This window comes from Numenius arquata, chromosome 5, assembly GCF_964106895.1.
Source record: "Numenius arquata chromosome 5, bNumArq3.hap1.1, whole genome shotgun sequence".
In the NCBI taxonomy this organism is placed as follows: domain Eukaryota; kingdom Metazoa; phylum Chordata; class Aves; order Charadriiformes; family Scolopacidae; genus Numenius; species Numenius arquata.
Window position 1 is genome coordinate 28,763,784 of NC_133580.1, and position 22,389 is coordinate 28,786,172.

General features: G+C 45.0%; 1 protein-coding gene across 1 annotated transcript in view; it reads left to right on the forward strand.

Annotated features, from left to right (window-relative positions):
• The first annotated feature begins 4,284 nt into the window (after positions 1 to 4,284).
• The window catches only part of COL25A1 (collagen type XXV alpha 1 chain), a 336,819-nt gene continuing 318,714 nt past the window's right edge, over positions 4,285 to 22,389 (forward strand). Inside the window, exons 1-2 of the mRNA XM_074147547.1 lie at positions 4,285 to 4,662; positions 5,297 to 5,366. Coding sequence (XP_074003648.1) covers positions 4,285 to 4,662; positions 5,297 to 5,366 — 448 coding nt within the window. The remainder of the gene's footprint in view (positions 4,663 to 5,296; positions 5,367 to 22,389) is intronic.

Genomic DNA, 22,389 nt, shown 5'->3' on the forward strand with positions numbered 1-22,389 from the left:
CATCTGGTAGGAAAGCGGCTTTGCATTGCGTCCCACGTAAATATGGTGATCTGGGTCATTTGGCAATTTTTACAATAAATCCAATGCAAAGAGGGACTTTCTGTCTCAGGATATCTCATTTCTGATGTGGAATATGCCTTGTCCAAAACAAATCATAGAGTCATAGAATGGTTAGAGTTGGAAAGGACCTTAAAGATCATCGAGTTCCAACCCCCCTGCCATGGGCAGGGACACCTCCACTAGACCAGGTTGCTCAAAGCCCCATCCAGCCTGGCCTTAAACACCTCCAGGGATGGGGCATCCACAGCTTCCCTGGGCAACCTGTTCCAGCACTTAACCACCCTCACAGGAAAGAATTTCCTCCTAATATCTAATCTAAATCTCCCCTCTTCCAATTTAAAACCATTACCCCTCATCCTGTCACTACACTTCCTGACAAAGAGTCCCTCTCCAGCTCTCCTGTAGGCTCCCTTCAGATATTGGAAGGCTGCTATGAGGTCTCCCCGGAGCCTTCTCTTCTCCAGGCTGATGGACAGCACGACGCCGGGACGGAAAGATGCTGGGACAGACAGGCTCCATCCTTTGGCCAAACAAAACATGGAGGCAGGTGACATTGGTATATGGGTACATGGTTGTCCGTGCCCCCTATGGGGCATTGAAGCAGCCAGAGGATGTCCGTATCTGCACTGAAATAAAAAGAGCTGATCTTGGGAGGAAATTCCACCCTGGCCCAGGTGAGGCAGCACCCACTGGGGCACGGGACAGACGGCGGCGGGGTTTGGGCGGCCGTCCTGTCCCCGGCAGTGCTTCAGTAATCTCCCCCCGGCCCCGGCATAAACGGGGGCGGTTAATCACATCCAGTTTGCAAACATTCAGTTTGCAGCCTTGCTTTGCTGGGTGTCACCGCGAGCAGGGGTGAGTAATGGCGCTGGCTACTCGCAGCGGGGGGTCACGTTAAGCGCTGCAGCTGGCGCCGGTGGCCCCTCGGCCGCTTCCAGGCAGCCCGGGCGCTGCTCATACCGCTCTCGGGGAGCCCGTGCGATGCACCAAATAAGAGCATGTGGGTATTATTTGTTTTCTTCTGTCGGATTATTATTCATTCCAAAATACCATTTCGGCTTCTTGGTGCCGAGAGAGATAGTCTGTGAGCGAGTCCTCCTTCTGAAAAGAGCAGTTGTTATTCCCAAGTCCTGATCATAAGGTATGTGCCGCTTGGGGGAATTTGTTTGCAAACTGTCCATTGCAACTATTAACTCTTTATTGTGAAGAAATTATCACCTAGGGCTACGTCATCACGATTTCTTCTCCCTGACTAGAGTTCAGAAAACATTTTTTTAGAGAGGAAAAAGCCAAATGACGAAGAATAAATGACTAGCTATGAACTTCTGGTACGCTTTATTAAAAATCTAAGTAATTATACTGAAAGTCACAAAGCTTTTTGGATCCGTGTCTTCATGGCAGTTGTGATTGCTTGGATACTTAGGAAACAATAGGTAATAAAAATGCACGAATATAACACCATAAGGAAACTCGATTCATAGTACAAACCAGCGCCATAGTTGGACAAGTCTCTTTTTGATCCCACGAGTCTTTATATCTTGTCAGTGCTGCATCCAGCTCTGGAGTCCTCAGCACAAGAAGGACATGGACCTGTTGGAATGGGTCCAGCGGAGGGCCACGAAGATGATCAGAGGGCTGGAGCACCTCCCCTATGAAGACAGGCTGAGAGAGCTGGGGTTGTTCAGCCTGGAGAAGAGAAGGCTCCGGGGAGACCTCATAGCAGCCTTCCAATATCTGAAGGGAGCCTACAAGAAAGCTGGAAAGGGACTTTTAACAAGGGCATGGAGAGATAGGATGAGGGGTAATGGCTTCAAACTGGGAGAGGGTAGGTTTAGATGAGATATCAGGGAGAAATTTTTCACTATGAGGGTGGTGAGACACTGGAACAGGTTGCCCAGGGAAGCTGTGGATGCCCCATCCCTGGAGGTGTTCGAGGCCAGGCTGGATGGGGCTTTGAGCAACCTGCTCTAGTGGGAGGTGTCCCTGCCCATGGCAGGGGGGTTGGAACTCGATGATCCTTAAGGTCCCTTCCAACTCTAACCATTCTATGGTTCATGTGAGTAAATGCCAACCAGGGTGAGCAACCTGTTCCTTCAGAGGCTGGTTCTGCTCTGAGAAGCTCCTCTGGTTCACAAGAAACGCCACGCCAAGCGCTAGTGGTAATGCCAAGATGAGAACCAAACCACACCAGGTAAATGCAGCATTTGGAAGATAAGAGGCAGGGGGGAAAGGAACCAACAAGCTTTCCACCAGGCCATGCCTGCTGTTCTTCGCATGTTGATTCTTTTCCAGTTGCACAAACCGGGAGCAATGCAAACGGGTCGGTGTGCATGACACACCAACTCAAGGTGTTCAAGGCTGTTGTTGGTAGGCTGTAGGACCCCCTTGCCAGCTCTCATGACCCTGGCCCTCCTTGTTTTTGTGGTAAAAGACAGTAAAAAATAGAAAATGCTATTCTGCTGATGCTCTTCCAGTTCTTGGGATTACTGTGTGGAAATTGTGCCATTCCTAGGAAGAAAGGAAAGGGGCTGCAAGAAATACTGATGCTTATTTATAAAGAGGCTTCGCATACTGACAAGAGTGGGCAGTAACCATGGTTCGTAAAGGCGACAAAGCAGTTGTTCAGATACTATTTTTTTTTTAAATTAATAGAAAGTAGTCTCCAGATTAAAGTAGCTACTGAAACTGAAGAAGGGGAGAAAAACCTCTGACCTGTTTTATTTCTTTCTTTTCACAGTGTCTAAGTCTTCACCTAATCTTGAGGGCTTTCATGTCTTCAGTGCCAAAAAGCATGACACTGGGTCAAGAAAAGGGTGTGTGCTGTTTTTTTTTCACTAGCTCCAGACTTAGACGGTGCTGAGGTTCTGTTTTGTAAGTCATACTTGGAACAGGCTGCCCGGGGAAGTGGTTGAGGAGTCGCCGTCCCTGGTGATATTTAAAAGACAGGTAGATACAGCGCTTAGAGATGGCGGCTTAGCGATGTTTTTTTTGTCAGCGTTGGGTCAATGGTTGGACTAGATGATCTGAAAGGTCCCTTCTGACCCAGGCAATTCCACGATTCCATGATTTCATGATACGGTGAAGATGCAGCTCGGTGCAAGTAGGGGGTTGGTGCGTGCTGCTCCTCTGGAAGCGAGCCCTGGCGTCGGGGAGCCAGCCGCTGAGTTATACACGTTTATCCTCCGCGCTCTAAAAATAAGAAGGGGAGGGCAGAGCGCTCCCCGTGTTTTATGCCCGCACCGTGGGCATGGCAGCCCGCTCCTAAACTGCTGTAAATTAGCGCCGTTTCCCACAACTTCCCCCTGGCCACCTCTTGCCGCCCCTTCCCCGACACCTCCAGGAAAGATCGTTCGCTCCCAACCCCCCCACCAAAAAAAAAACCCAACCCGCGGGGTGGTGGTGATGGTGGTGGGGGTGGTGTTGGTGTTCCCCCCCCCGATCCCCCTCTCCGTCATTCGTTAGTCTAATTGCCCCACGCGCTCCTCGGCCTAGGTGAACACAATTATGCTGATGGGGGGGGGGAGGTGGGCCGGCGGGCGGGCTCGGCTGACGGGGGGGGGCAGCGTGGGGGCTGACTGCCGGCGCGGGGGGGTTCCTGCCGCCTGCCTGCTTCCCCGGCTGCTGGGCGCCGGCGGGCAGGTGCGGGGAGGCTTGGGGGGGGGGGGAGCAACAAGTCCGGCGGGGGGGAAAGCGGAGGGGGGGGGGGGTGGTGGTTTGGGGAGGGAGGGAGAGAGGGAGAGAGGGAGGGAGGGAGAGAGGGAGGGAGGGGGCGCTTCCCGCCCCGCGCCTGAAAACCTCTCTGACAAGTGGCAAGCCGCGTAGCAGAGCAGGCTGCTCCCTCCGAAGGGTTGGTGGAAGAGACGGGGGCTCGCCCCGCACCCAGCCCCCTGCTGCCGCCCTTTGGATCATCCGTTCCCCCCCCCCCCCAACTCCCTCCCGCCGCCCCCCGCTGCGGGACTGAGTCGCGACCCGCTGCCGGGCGGCGTGCGGTGCGCGCCTCCGCTTCTCCTGCCAAGTGTGGGAGCCGGTGGCGGGCTTTGCTTCTACTCATCGCTTTTTAAATTTTATATTTTTTTTTTCATATTTCGCCTTTTTGTTATTTATTTTCTCGTACTTTATCGTTGTTGTTATTATTTTCTCTTTTTTCTTTTTTTTTTTTTATTTTTTTTTGTTGTTGTTGTTGTTGCCCTTGCCCGCTGTTTTTTTTGCAAACTAATCGCCTCCATGGGGGGCGGAGGAAGGGAAATCAAAGCTGCCGCGGCTGAAGGGTGTAAAAGCGCGCTGGGGAAGAGCAGCGGGGCCGCAGGACGGGATGGCAACGGGAAGCCCGGCTGCGGGAAGCCCGGCTGCGGCGGCGGGGAGCGCTGCCCGCGGCGGGCCGGGCCGTGCGGCTCGGCGCTGGCCGCCCTCCTCTCGGCGCTGGCGGCCGCCTCCTGCCTCTACCTGGGGGTGCGGACCAGCGACCTCCAGGCCAGGGTCGCGGCCATCGAGGGCGCCCGAGGGGGTTCCCCGGCCGCCGCCCCGCTGCCGCCCCTGCCCGGCTTTTCCCTGGAGCAGCTGAACGCGATGATGCAGGAGAAAGTGGAGCGACTTCTCGCCCAGGTGTGCGGGACGGGTGTGTGTGTGTGTGTGGGGGGGGGGGGTGTCTGTGGGGGGGTGGCCGCTCTGCGTGTGCTGGGGATGGGGGGGAAGATGTGTGAGGGGCGACGGGAGGCCGGCTGAGGCGGGGAGGGGGGCGGCCGGAGCAGCTCCGCGGGCGGGAGGTGGGGGAGAAGCGGCGAAAAGCGAGTCCGCACCCCCGGGTAGCGGCGGGGGGGTGAAGGGGGGGAAGCGGGCCGGGGGGCGAGCGGGTTGGGGCGCTGACGGGGGACACCTTTGCGGGCCCCACCGGCGCTTTTCTCATCCGTGACTTTCCGCCGAGCCATTAGTCCCTGCGTTTCCCGATCTCGGGGGGAGGGGGGAAAGGGGCAAAAGAACAGAATTGGTGGGGGGGAGCCTTTGCGGAGGAGGTGGGAGAGAGCCGGTGGCGTCGGGCTTGTTTTTGTTGTTCTGGGGGGTGGAGAAGTCACCTTGGGTCGAGTCCAAGCGAGGAAGTCATCGCTGGCTGCGCACCCTGTGGGATAGCGGTAAATGCGAGCTTGTGGGAGCGCGGGTTGGAGGGGGTGGGGGGGTGGGGGGTGTATGGGGGGGTGTGAGCTCGCCCACAGTGCCCTCACTGTGGTTCTCTCGCCCGCAGAAATCCTACGAGCACTTGGCAAAAATACGAGTAGCGAGAGAAGCGCCTCCAGAGTGCAACTGCCCACCAGGTAACAGGCACAGCTTGGGAATCTCCTCTCTGAGGCTTGTAACTCGGGGTGTGTGTGTGCGCTCGGTACCCCGTGTTTTTCAGCTACACTGAATTCAGAGCCAGGTGACTCCTCTTCAAACAACAGCTGTACCTTGGGTGGAAAAGGTATAAAGCCCAGAATCGGCTGTTTCCGCTGTGGCACTGATTGGAAGGAATGCTATTTAGAGCCCCCTGTTAGGCTGTGTGATTCCAAACGATAACACTTATGGGAAAAAAAAAATAAAATAAAAAGATATATATTCTGTCTGAAATGGGGTAGTGCTGAATCAAGGCATTGTGTGCTCAGCTTGGGAAGTAGAAGTTTGCAGCAAAAAAAATCAAATGACTTATAACATGGGTTGAAATAGGTGGAGAGCCTGTTGCAAGTTACCGGTCGTATATACAAGAGCTTTTCTGTCTTGTTCTTCTGTAGTCGTAGAGGAAAGCAGTTTCCCTAGGATGGGATTGCAGGCTTCATACTGGGGGTTCAAAACCGTGTCTGTTTGTGCAACCGGTGATGCTGCTAGACTTCGGATATGGGGCCTCCTAATACTGGGGTCAGTTGTTTGTGTACACGCGCTGCAGCGTTTCCTGTGGTGTGCTGCTTCTGACACTCTGATAACTGTCCGTGTTGTTTTAGCCTCGTACGCTCCTGCAATGGGTACCCGAGTTCAAATGGCATCTTAAAAGTGAAGAAAATAATGCCAGCGTTTCACAGGGTGCTTTGGGAATTCCAGCATCCTCTCTGTGATGAAGCACACACTAGGCACACACTTTGCTTTGCACATCCTGCCACTCTGGTTGAAAAAAAAAAAAACCAAAACCAAAACATCTCCTTTACAGGTGGAATATCGACTGCCCGCAAGAGTTAAGCTGATGATGTTTGCTGGTAGAGTGTGTGATAGTGCTGGGTATATAAGGAAGGAGTTCTTCTGGTTTAGGTTTTAATTCCTGCCTCATCCGTCTGAAAGGACTACTGAATCCCAGTGTTTAAACTGGCTACGATGGTCGTTAGAGTATTTTGCTGATGATAGAACTGAGAGCGAAGTATTTACTGGCTGGTATAGGAGTTACCATGGCTAGCATGAAAAGGACGGTGTATATAACTAGGACTGTTTTAAAAGAGTGCACAGAATTAATCGGCTCCCAGTTAGTTTTGGTAAGGAACATTCGTTTCCTGCTGTTCTATATATAACTTTTTCCTTAAAGGCTAATATGAGCGTACAGCGTTGATCTTATTTTTCTCTGTTGCTTAACTGCAATAAATTACAAGATTCAAGCTTGTGCGCTAAAATGAGGGTTGCTTGTCACCTTGTATGCAAAGATCTATTCTGTAAGCCTGAAAAATTGTCGAATTTGATGCCAAGCTCTCTCCCTCTTCCTTCTCGTTGTTTAAATTTATCTGTTTCAATGTTTTTGCTTGCTGTTTTCATACTAAATGTCAGTATCTACTGTTTCACAGTTGGTGTTATGTGCTGCTTTACTTCCCCGCTACCACTAGAGCTCCACATCATACCAATTTTTACCTGACCTTTTTCTTAAAAAATATACTTTATCAAATAGATAATGAGCAGCAGAATATTCCTCATATGCATCGTAGAAATCCTTGCCAGAGGAAAGTCAAAATAGTGATGTGGGAAACACTTTCAAGGGAGCAAGATTCATAAGATTGGGAAAATTTTTATGAATCATTATAAAAGGAAAAAAAAAATTGCAGAGAGGACTAGCTGCTGTGGGGATTAGAAATGTGATACGGAGCTTTTCACCTCTGGGTAGCTATTTCAGTTTGGAAGCAAGTTTTGTGGCGACTGAAAGATGTTGCCATGCGATAGCCTCGTTTTGGACAGCTTAAAAATGAGTTGATGCTCTCATGCTTGCTGCCGGTGGACAGGTGTCTCCCTCAAAATGGCATTGTCTTGGGAGCCTTGGCTGAGAGAACAAGGGCTGAGCGGCACCGCTACCTGAGCAGCGTGCCTTCCTAACAGCAAGTGTTAGGCAGAGCAGGAGGGGACAGAGCGACTAAGTTGTTGTTTTCTTCATTTGATTCCCTTTGTTTTGTCAGAATTCCTTTTTGACTGGGCAGGACGGGCTTTTAGTTTCATGCTTAATGCTGCTATTACAAATTTGGACTACTGTGTTCAGAAAGGCATTTGGTTTAATAGGAAAAGTACCGTGGAAATGCAGTGGTTTTTCTGTTGCCTGCTATTTGTGAAGCCAAAGAGTAAATTGCCTCTTTTCTTCCCCACATGATTCCATTTTGCTGCTTTATTCTGCTCAGCTCCTGCATTTCTTCCCTGGGTTTCTGTAATAATAAAATACTGTTTGTTAGAGATGACTTTTTGGAAAGCCTTCCTGGTGCAGAGGTGACTTTTTTTTTTTTGAAACATCCTGTGAGAAAAGGCCGCTGCCAAATGGCCACCAAGACAGTTTCCACCATCCTGCTCTTTAAAGAGAAATAAAGATTATTTAAAAATAGGTTACATTGTTCTCTACCAAAAGAAGAGAGGGAAATTCAATCTGCAGACAGGAGGGTGAGAACGTGGCCTCTGATTTGGGATTGAAGCTATGCAACTGGTGTAGATCTCATTAGCTCGAGATGTTCATCCCCTTGTGGCTCTCCGTGGCAGGAACTCGCACGTTCAAAGGAAACTGGGCTTGAATGGCTTGGATACCAAAGGCAGCCAGATTCCCAACTGCTCCTAGCTTGCAGAGCTGTCCACATGTAACTCCTTTTAACTCACCAGTAGCCTTGGACTTCTTCTAGAGGAAAGAGTGGTCACATTTCTCTTTAAAACCTTTGTTTTCACTAAATGTGTTTTGTTTTTTTTTTTTTTTTCTAATTATTACTTTCTATTTTACAAAAGGAACACAACGTGAGGAAACATTAGAGTTTTGATTTTAATTCTGCAGGACTAAAACCAGATACCAAAGATTTTGTAAATATTTTTAAAATGACAATAGCAGGCATTCTTTCTCCTCTTAAAGCAGAGTAATAAAGTTTGAAAAGTAAATGTGTGCTGACATTCCTCTTAAATTACCTCAGCTCTAACAAGAGTGCCAGCTTAAATCCCATGCTTGCAACTAGTGCTGCAGTCACTGCCAGCAGTTAGCCTTCTGCACATAGGACTGGGGGGCAAATTGAGGGGCTAAAATCAATTTAAGCACAATCAGCTACTTTTCCTTTGCCGGATTTATTATTCCTTCTAGATTAATGTTTGTCTGCTGCGAAAGATGAACAAAACCAACGTAGATGCGCAGGTAATTATTTCATACATTTGAATCTTCCTTTAAATGGCGGTGGGAGCATCATCAGCTTTTACGAGGAACAGTCAAGCACCGTGCTGGATACTTAGAATCATAGAATCGTCCAGGTTGGAAGAGACCCTTGGGATCATCGAGTCCAACCATCTACCCTACACTACAAGGTTCTCCCCTATATCATATCCCCCAACACCACATCTAAACGTCTCTTAAACACATCCAGGGATGGTGACTCAACCACCTCCCTGGGCAGCCTGTTCCAATGCCCGACCACTCTTTCTGTGAAAAATTCTTTCCTAATGTTCAGTCTAAACCTACCCTGTTGGAGCTTGAAGCCATTCCCTCTCGTTCTGTCATTAGTTACCTGTGCGAAGAGACCAGCACCAACCTCTCTACAGTGTCCTTTCAAGTAGTTGTAGAGAGTGATGAGGTCTCCCCTCAGGCTCCTCTTCCTCATACTAAACAGTCCCCATACTAAACTTCTTGCCAAGTGCCAGGAATTATTAGAATTATCTGTTGTTCAAAGAGTAACATGTGCTGAAAGCACAGAGATACTCCCAATCAATAGAGTTTTAAGAAAGCCTTAGTGTTTTGTTTTTTTTTTTTTTGTAGATTCAGGCTCTCCTCTTCCGGAAGGCATTCACGTGTGTACCTGGGATCTGTAGACTTTAACAGAAATTAACCTATGGTCGAGTGAATGGGTCCTTTATGTATTGTGAGGGTCATGATGTTTCATTCTGTAAGTGGTCCTCGGAGCCCGCTCCTGGAGTCAGGTGGTGTTGGCAGGAGTAGGAGTCAAGTCTGTTAGTACAGAAAGTTCAGCCTTGGTCAGCAGGAAGGCTCTAGCAGGCGATCGTGTATGGTTTTGCATGTGCCTTTGGGCCAGTTTTGGGAAAGAAATATTTTTTTTTTTTTTTCCTTCTCTCATGAGGAAGACCTTTATAATGAATTTATCCCTTTTTTTTTTTTAAAAAAAAAAAAAAGCCAACAGTAGGATATAAGCAAGAATGCCTATATGCCATATGTTTCTTTAATTCTGCATTGACAAAGGGTAGGTTGCATAACACAAGAGATGTTTTTTATCTCTAACTGCTATGACACACTGTATATGTGTGTTCACTATAGCTTGCGTGTAAAATGATGGGATTTGCAGGTTTTGGGTTTTTTTTTCTTTTGGTTGAGTTTGTTGTTTTTTTCCCTGCACAGAACAGTAGCTAAACTTCACTGATGGGTACCTGGCAAAGTTGACCAAACAAATTTACGTTTTTCTTTTGTGCCACAGGCGGTGTTTGGTCCTTTGCTCTCCCTCTTCTATCTTTCCTATCAATAAACCTGCATTTTTTTTCTTCCTCTTGTGTTCAGATACCTGTGGCTTCAAACCCTGTCCAGGCATGGACGCTGCCATCATTCTTCTTTCTTAGCCAGCTCTTTTGTGCTGTTTTTGTAATCATGTCATCTTGATTCTCTGTTCCAGTCCTAAAGAGCTTTATGGTTTGGCATTTGAAGTACCTTCTGTTTCACTTTGCAGTTTGCTGCGATTGGGTTATAAAGCTTGTTTCAGTGTAGTTGTGTGTATATAAACCTGTTGGCTCAGGAGATGAAATGTCACAAGCCAAGGTGTTTTCTGGGGGGGATACAGAATACCAGTTGGTTTTATTCTGGTTATAGTAATTCTAGTGGGAAAACTCTGTTCCCACTGTTCCACAGCTACAGACCTCCAGTAAGGTGATGAGTCTGCTGTATGTATTTTGGTACCAGCACAGATGGCAAAAATCAATGTATTTTCTTAGCATCCCAGTACTGGTTTTGTCTTTCTAAGCATCTAGTGTTTGTTTTGACATGCAGTGAAAGTACAATTTAGGCTTTTTTTTCCTGTTTCGGTGTTTTTCACTAGTACTGTTTCCTGCAGCATTTCAATTAGTAAGGCTGAGAGAATGGAGGAGAAACCTATTTCAGAATTCTTTTAATCCCCAAAATTGATATCAGTGGAGTATTTTTTTTTTTTTTAATTATGATTCCGTTCTGTACAGGCTGAAGAGGTAAAGAGGAGCTGACTTAAGTGTTTACCAGTAGAGAGACCCAAAGGAAAATACAGATATATATGTATATATTAAGTATCCATATATAGAGAAAGTATGTTTTTCCCTGTTACTTAAAATTCCGGAGTATGCTATCTGAACCTAGCTCCCAGCAATACTTATTTCTGCCATGTCTGTATCATCTATTTGCTGAATGCAGTGCTCAGCTCTAATTTTGTAATTTTTCTGACAGGGCTTTGAGTTCCCCTTTCATACCTTCACTGGTTTGATATTTTTCATTTCAGTTCCTGGATAAAGATGTTTATTGATGTGCAGCAGCATGCAACCTTCTGGGTAGCCTGTTGTCTTGTTTGGATGACTGATTAGAGATACTGTTTTCTCCCCACAGAATAGCTAAATATATTTTATTGGCTAAGATGTGACCTTTTAATTCCCTTCCCGCTGGGTAAGGAGATAGGGTGTGCAGCATGATGAATGAAACATAACGTGGCTCAGAGGAGAACTGATTGAAGGTGGACTGCACCAGATTTCTGTCTTTTGTAATATTCCTGGTGTCAGTGGTGGTGTAACAAAGGTTGGTTTGATGACAGAAGTGTTTATTAGCAAAAGTTTTTCCTGTGACTTCAATTAAAAAATTTACTGAACTTGCATAGTTTTGTCAAATCGGACACGTTAAAAGGAAGGTTTAACTGTCTGCATTGACTTTTCTGATATGAGATTATTAATAGAAGAACATGTATTTTATGTTCTTACGATTCCTTCCATATGGCAGCTTGTCCCGTCAAAGCCGTTCGACTACAGCGAGCCTTGCAGTGTGAGAAGTGGCTGTGAAGCCTGCTTCTGGAGCAGTGCTTTTACTATGTGTGTTTTGGGGTTTTTGGTGAATATTTTTTTTTTTTTTTTTCCTTCTCTTTCTTAAATTATTAAGTATATGCATCTCCTTCCTTAAAGAGCCTTTAAAGCTGGGGTAATGGTTCTGCTCAGCAAAACTAACTCCCCTGCCCCTTTACTTAAAGGTCAGTGGGTTCTTGGGAATGTGTTGCCAGAAGAGCAGCACTGCTGCACCTGCGTTACAGCACCCGTCCTCCTTCTTACTCCCTTCAAAATTTACGGGCTGCAGCCTATCTGCCTGTTTTTATTTTTTCGTGTATACTTAGCGCAGTAAAAATCAGGTAGCTTTGAAAACAGAATGGCTGGCAGAAGCTGGCTGTTATAGAGCCTTTTAGGTCACCAGATAGAACCATATAGTTAATATGTTCAAGTTACCAACCCCATGAATCATAGAATGGTTAGAGTTGGAAGGGACCTTAAAGATCATCGAGTTCCAACCCCCCTGCCATGGGCAGGGACACCTCCACTAGAGCAGGTTGCTCAAAGCCCCATCCAGCCTGGCCTTGAACACTTCCAGGGATGGGTCATCCACAGCTTCTCTGGGCAACCTGTTCCAGTGTCTCACCACCCTCACAGGAAAGAATTTCTTCCTAATATCTCATCTAAATCTCCCCTCTTCCAATTTAAAACCGTTACCCCTTGTCCTGTCACTACATCTCCTGACAAAGAGTCCGTCTCCGGCTCTCCTGTAGGCTCCCTTCAGATATTGGAAGGCTGCTATGAGGTCTCCCCAGAGCCTTCTCTTCTCCAGGGAGAAAGAAGATGGAAACCATCCATCTTTAACGCACGCAGGACTTGAGTCCCGTTGCTAACTGCAGCCTCTTCAGGAAGGCTCGGCTATGCAGAACACTTTTCATTGTTTCAGTTGATTTCCCAAATCAGCCACAGAAAGGAATCTGACTGCTTACTTTGACCTATGAAGAAGATGAAAGAAGGCATAGAATAATACAGGCTGGAACAAAGATTATTTTTTTTAATTTTTTTTTTTTTTACCCTATATGATTAAAGCTGCAGCTTGCAGCCAGATAATGCACACAATAGTGAACGCGGTGCTGCAGGCTTGCTTTTTGGAAGCTCGTGGGCTGTCATGTTTTTACTGGTTAGACTTACAGTAGAGCAGTGCCTGCTTAAGTTCATCTGCTTGGGTCTTTTCATGGGGTGAAGTTAAGCAGAAGCAGCTGTTTGTGAGAGCTTAATAAAAGTAAACGTCAGGACAAATTTTCAGAACTGAGTGCCAAATTTGAAAGTGTAAGATTCATATGTACCTTTGATGCAAATACAGCTACTTTTTCTCTATGTAGACTTGAACAACTTTAGAAATACAGGTTGGGTTGATACCCCAGGAGATCATCTTATTCATGCTCCTGTTCTCTGGAGCAAATGTATCTAGGCCATCGTTATCAGGTATTTCCTTCCATGGGGTTCACAACAGCGGTGTCTAGTCAGTAGCGCAGTTGTTCAGTGCAGCTCAACAAGTTGTTGGATCTGCCTTAATTTTGTGATTAAGTGCAGCAGCCTCATGTAAATAGTCTCCTCAGTTAAAATGTGCTGCTCTGTAAATAGGTAAATGGTAGCGCAAGAAATTGCAGATGCATTGATGTGCCTAATCTAAAATAATTTACTGTTTAAATATTTCCATAGATTGCTTAACTCTTAGCAGGCAAGCTACAGTTTCCTTATCTATGAAGTAAACCACTTGTCCCATCCTTCGTGTTCATGAAAACCTGATTATTGTCCTCTCCTTAAAACAGCTTTTAAAGTATGTTAGAAGACAGTCTGGTCTGCGATGCACACTATAAAACTTCTTATCCGTCCTGCTCCTACCCTGCTCTTCTGTATTATATTTTATTTTATTTATTTTTTTTTTCAAGGAGGGATTGTATTAAAATTGATTCTTGCAGATGTATGTTTATAGGAGCAGGCATTTACATGCAGTTGTAAATATTGCATGTGTGTTTGGGGAGAACTATTTCTTCTGCTGCTTGGAAAGCTTTGAAACAGATGAAGATGCCTGGCAAGCTTTTTGAAGAAATATAAAGTTGTTATACACTCATGTAAATATTTTTACTAGAAATATATGTCCTTATAATTATCAGAGACAAGATGACAGCCCTTTGTAGGGCAAAGAAACAATAAATGGAATGACGGGAGAGTGGAATAACAGAGGTGATAAAACCGGGATGTTACTTTTTCTTTTAGAATGTTCTGAAAATTAATACAATGATTTCAAAGACTTCTGTTTAGACATGCTCAACCAAGAAACAACGTAGCTTTTAAGCAACAATAGTTGGTCCTGCACTGTCTTAAATTGAGCAGGAGGTTGTCAAGTATAAAGAAGGTATAGTTTTCTTTAGAATGTTCACAGATGAATTACATGAGAAAATAGATGAAGCTCTATGAAAATCAGTACTGTTAGTTTAGTCTGTGTTAGAATTATGAGCTTGGTTTTGGTTGTGCACGAAACTCATCTTGCAATTATTGTGTGTCAGGCAAGTATGTTAGAACATTTCTTTAATAATTTGTGTATTTTTTTTTTAAAGTGTTTAGGAATTTAAATTTGGGTTCTTATGAACATGACTTGCAAACACGACTTAAATTTTTTTCATAGTGTTTACCTTTGCCAGTATGTCTTGTTTGGGCTAACGATGGAGAGTGGTTTGCAAGTTCATGGACTCCTGGGGAGGTTGAAAAGGAGGCTGTACAGGGAATAATGATGGACACGAGTCCCTCTAAGTAGCTTCCCCTGCCCTCCTGTGACTCTTCTACAAGCTCAGCAGAAGAAGCGCTGAGGAGAGGAGGAAGAAGGGTATCAAATCATCTTTCTCTTTGATCTTCTCCGTAGTGCAGTACACTGTACCATGTAACATAGCAGTAGGATGTTTTCGGTAGTCTCTCATGCTCTGCCATAACTTGGACACGTAGTGGGCTGCCTGCCGAGCCCTGGTGACATAGCGTAGGATATAGCTCACTATGGCGGGGAAAACCCGCGTAAAGCCAGGTGGCTGATCCACTGCTTTCCCCTGACTGAAATAGCTGACTCCTGCCTTTTCCTGGTGCTGCTTCAGTCTGTTGATACCCGTGAGGTGCTTCCTCTGAGCAGCAAAGATTTGTGGAAGTGTTTTATTTCCTCTTCTTTTTTTTTAAAAAAAGAAACTGAACCAATTAGTTCATCAGGTTGGCTCTTTGCACCCTTTTGAAGAGTTTTAGTACTCTTAGGAGGGAGTAGTACAGTACTCGGCTGTAGTGTAAGAGCTGTAAATATCATGGGAGGAAGACTGTAGAAAATAAGGAGTTTTAAGGCCTTGGCTGTTCTGCCATTTCCAGTTTATGCTGTCTTAAGTAAAATAGATTTATTTTACCTTCCATTTGAGTATTTTCCATATCTCTTCTCTGATTATAATAGCAAAGGAAAAAAAAAAATCATACCACAAGTATACGTTAAAGGTTTAGTTTATGAATGAGGTTCCTTCCATAAGTATAAACTCATTCTTAGTGGACTGTGCTTAAGATCATGCTGCAAAGCTGCTATTTAAAAGACCTTGTCTAAAATTAGGGGTGGGGGATGAGGAACACAGAAGGAGTTTTGGAACGAGGAAAATGTATTGAAAATTGGAGACCAAAATCTTTTACCAGAGCTGTGGCTGCCATTGCAGTAACAGGTTTGTGTATGTGTATCCGAAAGCGGAACAGCACCTGGTAATACGAAGAACGCTAAATAAACTTTCCACAAAGGTATCTCTGTGATTAAGATCATGTACAATCTGTAAGAGGAAGAGCATAGCTGGCTACAGCCTAAGGCCTTGCTTGTGCTGGTAGTACCAGTTGTGTTGGTAGGAAATGATGTACGGTTCCTTATATAGCAGTGCTTCAGCTGCACGATGGTAGGGTTTTTGTGGAGGACTGCAGTGCTGAAAGTCAAAGTGTATGCATCTGAAGTTGAGGAGGTATTTCCTTTAGCTGGCACCTCTAATAATCTCTTAAGAGTATGAGAACCAGCTGCCTGAAGGCACCCCTCCTCTCCCTGTGCCCATACCCTCCGAGTCAGCTCCTCTTCTGATTCCCTTGATGTTCTAAGGGGAAGCTGTGGTACCTGAGCATAGGGGATTAAAAGGATAAACTCCATAGTCTGTGTATTAATATTCTCTTTTCCAGTCACGGAGTTTACATCTAGATAATGTCCAATGGCATCGCTATGAAGAATACTGTTAAGTGTTGGCTGGAGAGTCTGTGTACTGTCAACTTTTCTGCTGCTTTTTATCAAATGTTCACAGAATGATACGGGGTTGGAAGGGACCTCTGGAGATCATCTAGTCCAACCCCCCTGCCAAAGCAGGTCCACCCAGAGCAGGTTGCACAGGAACGTGTCCAGGCGCGTTTTGAATGTCTCCAGAGAAGGAGACTCCACCACCTCCCTGGGCAGCCTGTTCCAGGGCTTTGCCACCCTCAAAGTAAAGAAGTTCCTCCTCATGTTTAGGTGGAACTTCTTATGTTCAAGTTTGTGCCCATTTCCTCTTGTCTTGTCACTGGGTACCACTGAAAAAAGACCATCCCCATCCTCTTGACACCCTCCCTTCTCTTCTCCAGAGTAAGAAGACCCAAGTCCCTCAGCCTTTCCTCATAAGAGAGAGTTCCTTTAATGTTTGCACCTCCACTGCTGTACGACTGGTTACTGCCAGCTGAAGGATGACAAATGCTAAGAACTGTCACTTCAGCTTGACACAAAAGTGATTATTATACTATTGATTTCACACCCTGCATCTCAGACAGGATAGCTGTCTCAAACTTAAGTAAAAATACTTCGCATCTCATAATGTGGGCCTCGTACCAGGAGGTGCGCTCCGCGCAGACGTTCTCAAGCGTGGACCGAAGCGGTGTTCGTTGTTAAGGTGATCCTTATGGCAGTGCTGAGCTTGAGCTCTTCTTTGTTCTCTCTCCTGCTGGGTGCCTGACGGTCGTTTGTGTCGGGTGATAGTGTGTGGCCTGGGGAATGGCTTTAGTTGGCGCTTCCAAACGAGCGCAGCGCTATTACAGAAACGGGTCGTGGGGTTTGCTGTGTGTGTTTTACGAAGAAGTCAACAGTTCAGTAAGGATCATCTTGCAGATGGTTCCCAAGTGGTTCCTGGCAGCAGGTTTGCAGAATAGTGACTGACCAGAGAGGCTGAAAGACACGGTGGGATGATGCCGGTTTAAAATGAACTGGTGATTAGACAGCCATTGCTGATACTTAGAGTTGGTGTCTTTTGTGTGATGATGACAGCTATGTTTGCAAAAGGCTGGAAACGTTTCTGGATGTGAAGATGAAGTGTTTTTTTTTCCAATGCAGCAAGCATGTAAGCGCACGGGACTTCTTTAGCGTAGGGAAACTAATCTTAGTGAAGAGAGATTAGTATTTAAGCCCGACAGTTGTGGATTTCACTTTAGGACAGCTTTGCGTAATTCCTTAGTTTGGATTCCGGGCTGAGCCACATCCTGATGTGCGGTAGGAGGACTTTCTTTTAGCACATTTGATTAAGAAGCAGCGCATAAGCTGTTAGAGTGGCCAGTTAAAAAGAAGTATGAGCCTTGAAAACCAAACCTCCAGCAATGAGGGAGAAATTCAGCAAGACTGAAAGCCTCACTTTTTTTTTTTTTTTTTTTCCTTTCTCTCTTAAAATTGATTTGCTGCTACAAGGTGGTCTTTTGATGTATTCCAAACAATGCCATTCCATTTTAGGATAGTAGGGAGAAATTAATCTGTTTTCAGTGTGTCTTACAATAACTAGAACACTCTGGAAACACTCTGGAAAAAGCTCTCTCATAGCAACTTTAAAGGAGTACACCTTAGAGGAAACATTGTGCTTAATGAATTACAGCAAGGACAACTAAGTAACAGCTCCCTATTGTGATTGTATTCATTGACAGGACTGTAAAGGTGGGCTGGAACGTCTTCATGTTTGAGTTCTTCCATCTGTAAAATAGAATTGGTGTAAATATATTAACCAAAGCGTGCCAAAGACAAGGGCCAAGTATTTGTAATTTTGAATAAAGTTACTGTCTTGAGGAGCAGAAGTTTCCTTCTCTCTAATGCGTTCCTCTCCTCTACTTTTTAATTTTGGTAATCGCCTCTCTGCGCTCCATTTTGACCAGCAGTGCAAGACCGAATCGGATGGAGTCTGTTGAAGAACCATTGCTGGCAGTCGCGTGTTCATTTTCTGAGGATACTGAAATGGGGTCTTGCATAGTGCTCTTTTTTCTTCACTTAGATTGCCGAATTATTACGTGTGAAAGTGGTTGCGACTACTACGGTTTGCAACTGAAGTAACCTTTTGGGAACTTTTTTTTTGGAGGATGTTTTTGTTTTAAAACCAACCCAGCCCTGAAGAATCTTCTTAGTTGAACAGGTGGGCAGTGCCAGCTCAGATCACTCACGCGGGGATGGAAGTAGCTTCTTGTGCTACCACAGTTTCTGATATCCAAACGTTATTTTACTTTTAACTGAAGGTAGATTATTTAGCCTTTAACTGGAATTCTGCCTGACAATAACGAGACCTGATATGTGCAAATACGTTACTTTAGGCCATTAATAGTCCCAGAGATTTTAATTGAAATCCGTGGATAGTCTGGAATTGGTGTGTGGTTTTGTTTTTTTTTAGTTTAGTGGTATGGGTTGGTTTTGTTTTTTTTTTTTTTAATCCTTATGCCTACCTGTTTATATGTGCAGCCAATATAATCCATTTTAGCTTTGATATATAGGTTTTTTCCACATACTATTTTTTCAATTCATTTAGCATTCAGTTTATTGTTTATTCTTTTCAATCTGAGCAAGAACATTATGTCTATACCTTCTTCTAGGATTACAGAATTAGTTTTGTAATATTGTAAGAGTTCTGGCTGCACTTGGGGACAGTCTGAACAGTAGAAATTATTAAATTTATTTATCTTTATGTGCAAGTTACATATTCTAACATCTTAATTCATAGTTCACAGACCTAGTGAACATTGTTCTCAGGATTGTTGGTTGTTTAGAAGTGATTAGATAAAGCTACTAAAAATCCTACAGGAGTGTTCAAAACATCATTTCTGAGGGACAGAAAAAAAGAGACCCATATATACAGCTGGACCTTCATCTTAATTTCCTTACCAACATGACCGAATTCTGCATATGCGTTTTTCTACTCAAATAGATTTTTTTTTTTTTTTCATACTTGTGCAAGAGGTGATCTTTCTGATCAGCTCAGGCTGTTGTTTTAACTCTGTAAACTAGCTCCCCTACTCCCCACTTTCCTGATGCTATGATTGAAGAGTCCAGGGTCGAAGTTTTCCTGGCAGTTTTTCCTCCTATCGCCAACGAATTGAAACTCAACTACTTTGTGGTCACTGTGACCACAACAGCCACCAATCACCACTTTTTTGCCCACAACTCCGCCTCGGTTTACAAACAACAAATCTAGGAGGGCACCTTTCCTAGTCAGCTCCCTTAGTACCTGCACCAAGAAGTTGTCTTCAACGTGCTTCAGGAGTGCGCTAGCGGAGGGGAGAATATCTCAGTCTGTGTTGTTAAAAGAAACATCCATGCTCAGAAGAAAATCCCATTGTCAAAGTCTGAGGTAAGCGAGGAGGAATACACCACAGTAGAGACAAGGTGCTGGATTTATTCATAGTCTCCCAAGGCAGCCTAATGAAGAAGAATTAAGGATTGACGCAGTCTTAAGAGGGGAAACAGTAAAATGGTCTTTTGACGTTTTTTTTTTTTTTTCCATACAGCTTTTCTCTGCAGCATCTCGGAAAGTTTAGCTCAGATTGGATTTGGATTTTGGTATTCTAGAGGTTAAATCAGGTAGTGCTTACTGCTGACTCAGTCTGAGCAGCAGATGCGGCAGCAGGGTGTGTTGAAGTGTAAACTGCTTAAAAGGGCTTCTCAAAGCTTAGCGAAGACAGTGATCACAGAATCTTCTAGGTTGGAAGGGACCTTCAAGATCATCTTGTCCAACCATCAACCTAACTGACAAAAATAAACACCCACAAAAGAACAAAATGCAACACCATCACTAAACCATGCCTCCCAGCACCACGTCAACCTGTCTTTTGAACACTTCCAGGGATGGTGCCTGAACCACCTCCCTGGGCAGCCCATTCCAATGTCTGATAACCCTTTCCGTGTAAAAATTCTTCCTGATATCCAGCCTGAACCTCCCCTGGCGCAACTTGAGGCCGTTTCCTCTAGTCCTGTCGCCTGTGACTTGGGAGAAGAGACCGACCCCTGCCTCTCTAGACCCTCCTTTCAGGGAGTTGTAGAGAGCAATAAGGTCTCCCCTCAGTCTCCTTTTCTCCAGGCTGAATAACCCTAGTTCCCTCAGCCTCTCCTCATAAAACTTGTGCTCCAGAACCCTCACCAGCCTTGTTGCTCTTTTCTGGACCCGCTCCAGCACCTCGATGTCTTTTTTTGTGGTAGGGGGCCCAAAACTGGACACAGCACTTGAGGTGGGGCCTCACCAGTGCCGAGTACAGGGGGACGATCACCTCCCGAGTCAGAAGAAAATCTCCTGATGTCAGAAATAAAAAAAAAAAAAGGTGACATGTCTGTGGGATGTATTCTACTGAAGCACCCTTTTTTGACATTGTGTACTCATCTAAGATGTCTGGGTTTAATGTTTAATGGCAGATTGGCTGGGGACTTGAATGGTGGCACAAGGCGGGATAAGTGTCTCTTATATTTCTAGGCTGTCTCCTGGATGATGTGTATAGGCGAGTAGTCGTAGCACACCCCTAGCTTCTGCAAAATGCTGGGCAGGGAGGATGCACAGCCTGAATGTTGCCTTCCTGACAGAGGGTGTTATCCTGCTGTGTGGAGCTGACAAGGAAGGAATTGATAGGAAGATGGAGGCTGGTGTGAACTAGTAGTAAGTTATTCCCGAAGCATGGAAGTGATCATAACTCTTTCCAATTCTACATCACTCTCTTCTGATCTGACGAAGCGTGAAAATAGTGCGCTTGCTGGCTTCCCCTGTGCTGCAGTGGTGTTCCTCAAAGCCTGTAAGAGCTATCACGCTCTGCATGTTATTTATCTCTACTGAAACATATTAAAGCGTCGCGATCAGTGGTCTGTGGTAGAAGTTGACGTTGGAGTCCTAAAGGCACAGGGATGGACTCGATTTATTCCAAAAGCTGTTATCCTACCTCCTTGCTTGATCATGTTACTGTCAGCCCTTTATCTCTCTTTGATTTCCTCCTTTGTGTAGAGCAGGAAGGACAACAAGGTATTTGAGAGATACTTTGAGAGATATTCAAGGTGAAGCTCGATGAGGCCCTGGGCAACCTGGTCTAGTAGGGGGTGTCCCTGCTGACTGCGGGGAGGTCGAACTAGATGACCTTTGGAGGTCCCTTCCGGCCTGGACCAATCTATGAATCTATGAACAACTAGGGCCTGAACTCTAATCCCTCCTATGGACTGGTATTTTGCTGGAAATGGGCTTTGACTATGGTCTCAGATTTTTTTTTTTTTTCTTCCCTGAGGCATGTCGTTTATATGTTTGGCTTAGTAGCCTAGTGACCACATATTCCTATCACGTGTGTGTTTGTCTTGTAAAGCGTGGGACTCCACAGAAGAAGGTTGGTGGGGCACAATATTATTATGTTGCCACTAATCATACTTTGAGATGAACTGTAGTTATTTAACCTACTTACTAATAATAGTTCTTGGATAGGAACTAACGCAGCCAAAATTTTTCAGACTCTTTGGGGAAAAATCCTGCTGGTTCTGAAGAACCCCTGTGTTCAAACGAAGATAGGTATCTTCTCGGACTGCCCTCTGTCTTTCAGATACTTTTTTCTTTTTTTTTTTTTTTCTTTTTCTTCAACTGCCTTCAGTGTTCTTTAAACTGCGTTGCTGGAGATGGCAAAGAGGGTTACTCACATCTCTGTATTGCGTTGTGTTCAGACACACTTGTCTCTTCGTTAGGCCATGATTGGTCACCTCAGTCGAAACCCTATGAAGCAGCTGAGTAAGAGGGGCTTGAGGAGGACTTTTTGTGACAGACAGCCATCGGTTTAAAGTCTGGGAGGAAATGGTAGGGTCTGTGAGGAGAGGTTCGTAGGGGTCCTTTTCATGGCAAAGGGGCAGATGTTTTTTTCTCCACTTGAGATCGTGCAGAATATACGATAGGACCAGCACTTGCATCCCCACCAAGTGAGGTTGCAGGGTTGCTTCATGATGGGAGCATACCCTTTTCACAGACACAGCAGGGGGACAATTACTTGTTGCTGCTTTGCTTTCAGCTGCTTTGTTGAGGGAATAAGACTGCCCTTTTGTGAAGTGGGGTTCTTAGAAAAACAACAGCTTCATAAAGAATGTCATTATATACATTTATACCTTCTATATAACTGGCCCCCGTTTTCTTTCTGAAATGCATTCAAAATGAAAGCTACAACCAGTAGTTTCAAATCCCTGTTGTTTGTGTTTTGGTAAAATACAATTAGTTTTTTTTAAATTGTGCTGTCAAATGATTGAACTGAATTAAATGACAATTTTGTCCATAAAGAAAGTTAATTACATGCTCTTTGATTAGCAAAGAAGGTACATAACAAATCAATTTTCCTAAACATGCTGCAAATAATATAGCTACTGATGTATTGACCAGCAGCAGGTGGCTGATGTTCATTTGCATGCATTAAATATGTCGCATTTTATCATTCAATTAATCTTCTTTTCCAGTTGTATACAAAATACGATCTTATGACATTGGTCTGTTTAGAGTCTAAAAATGCATCTTGGTTTAATTATGGGGAGAAATAATTGTGGTTTTTTTTTTTTTTTTAATACTTCTGTCGGCTAAG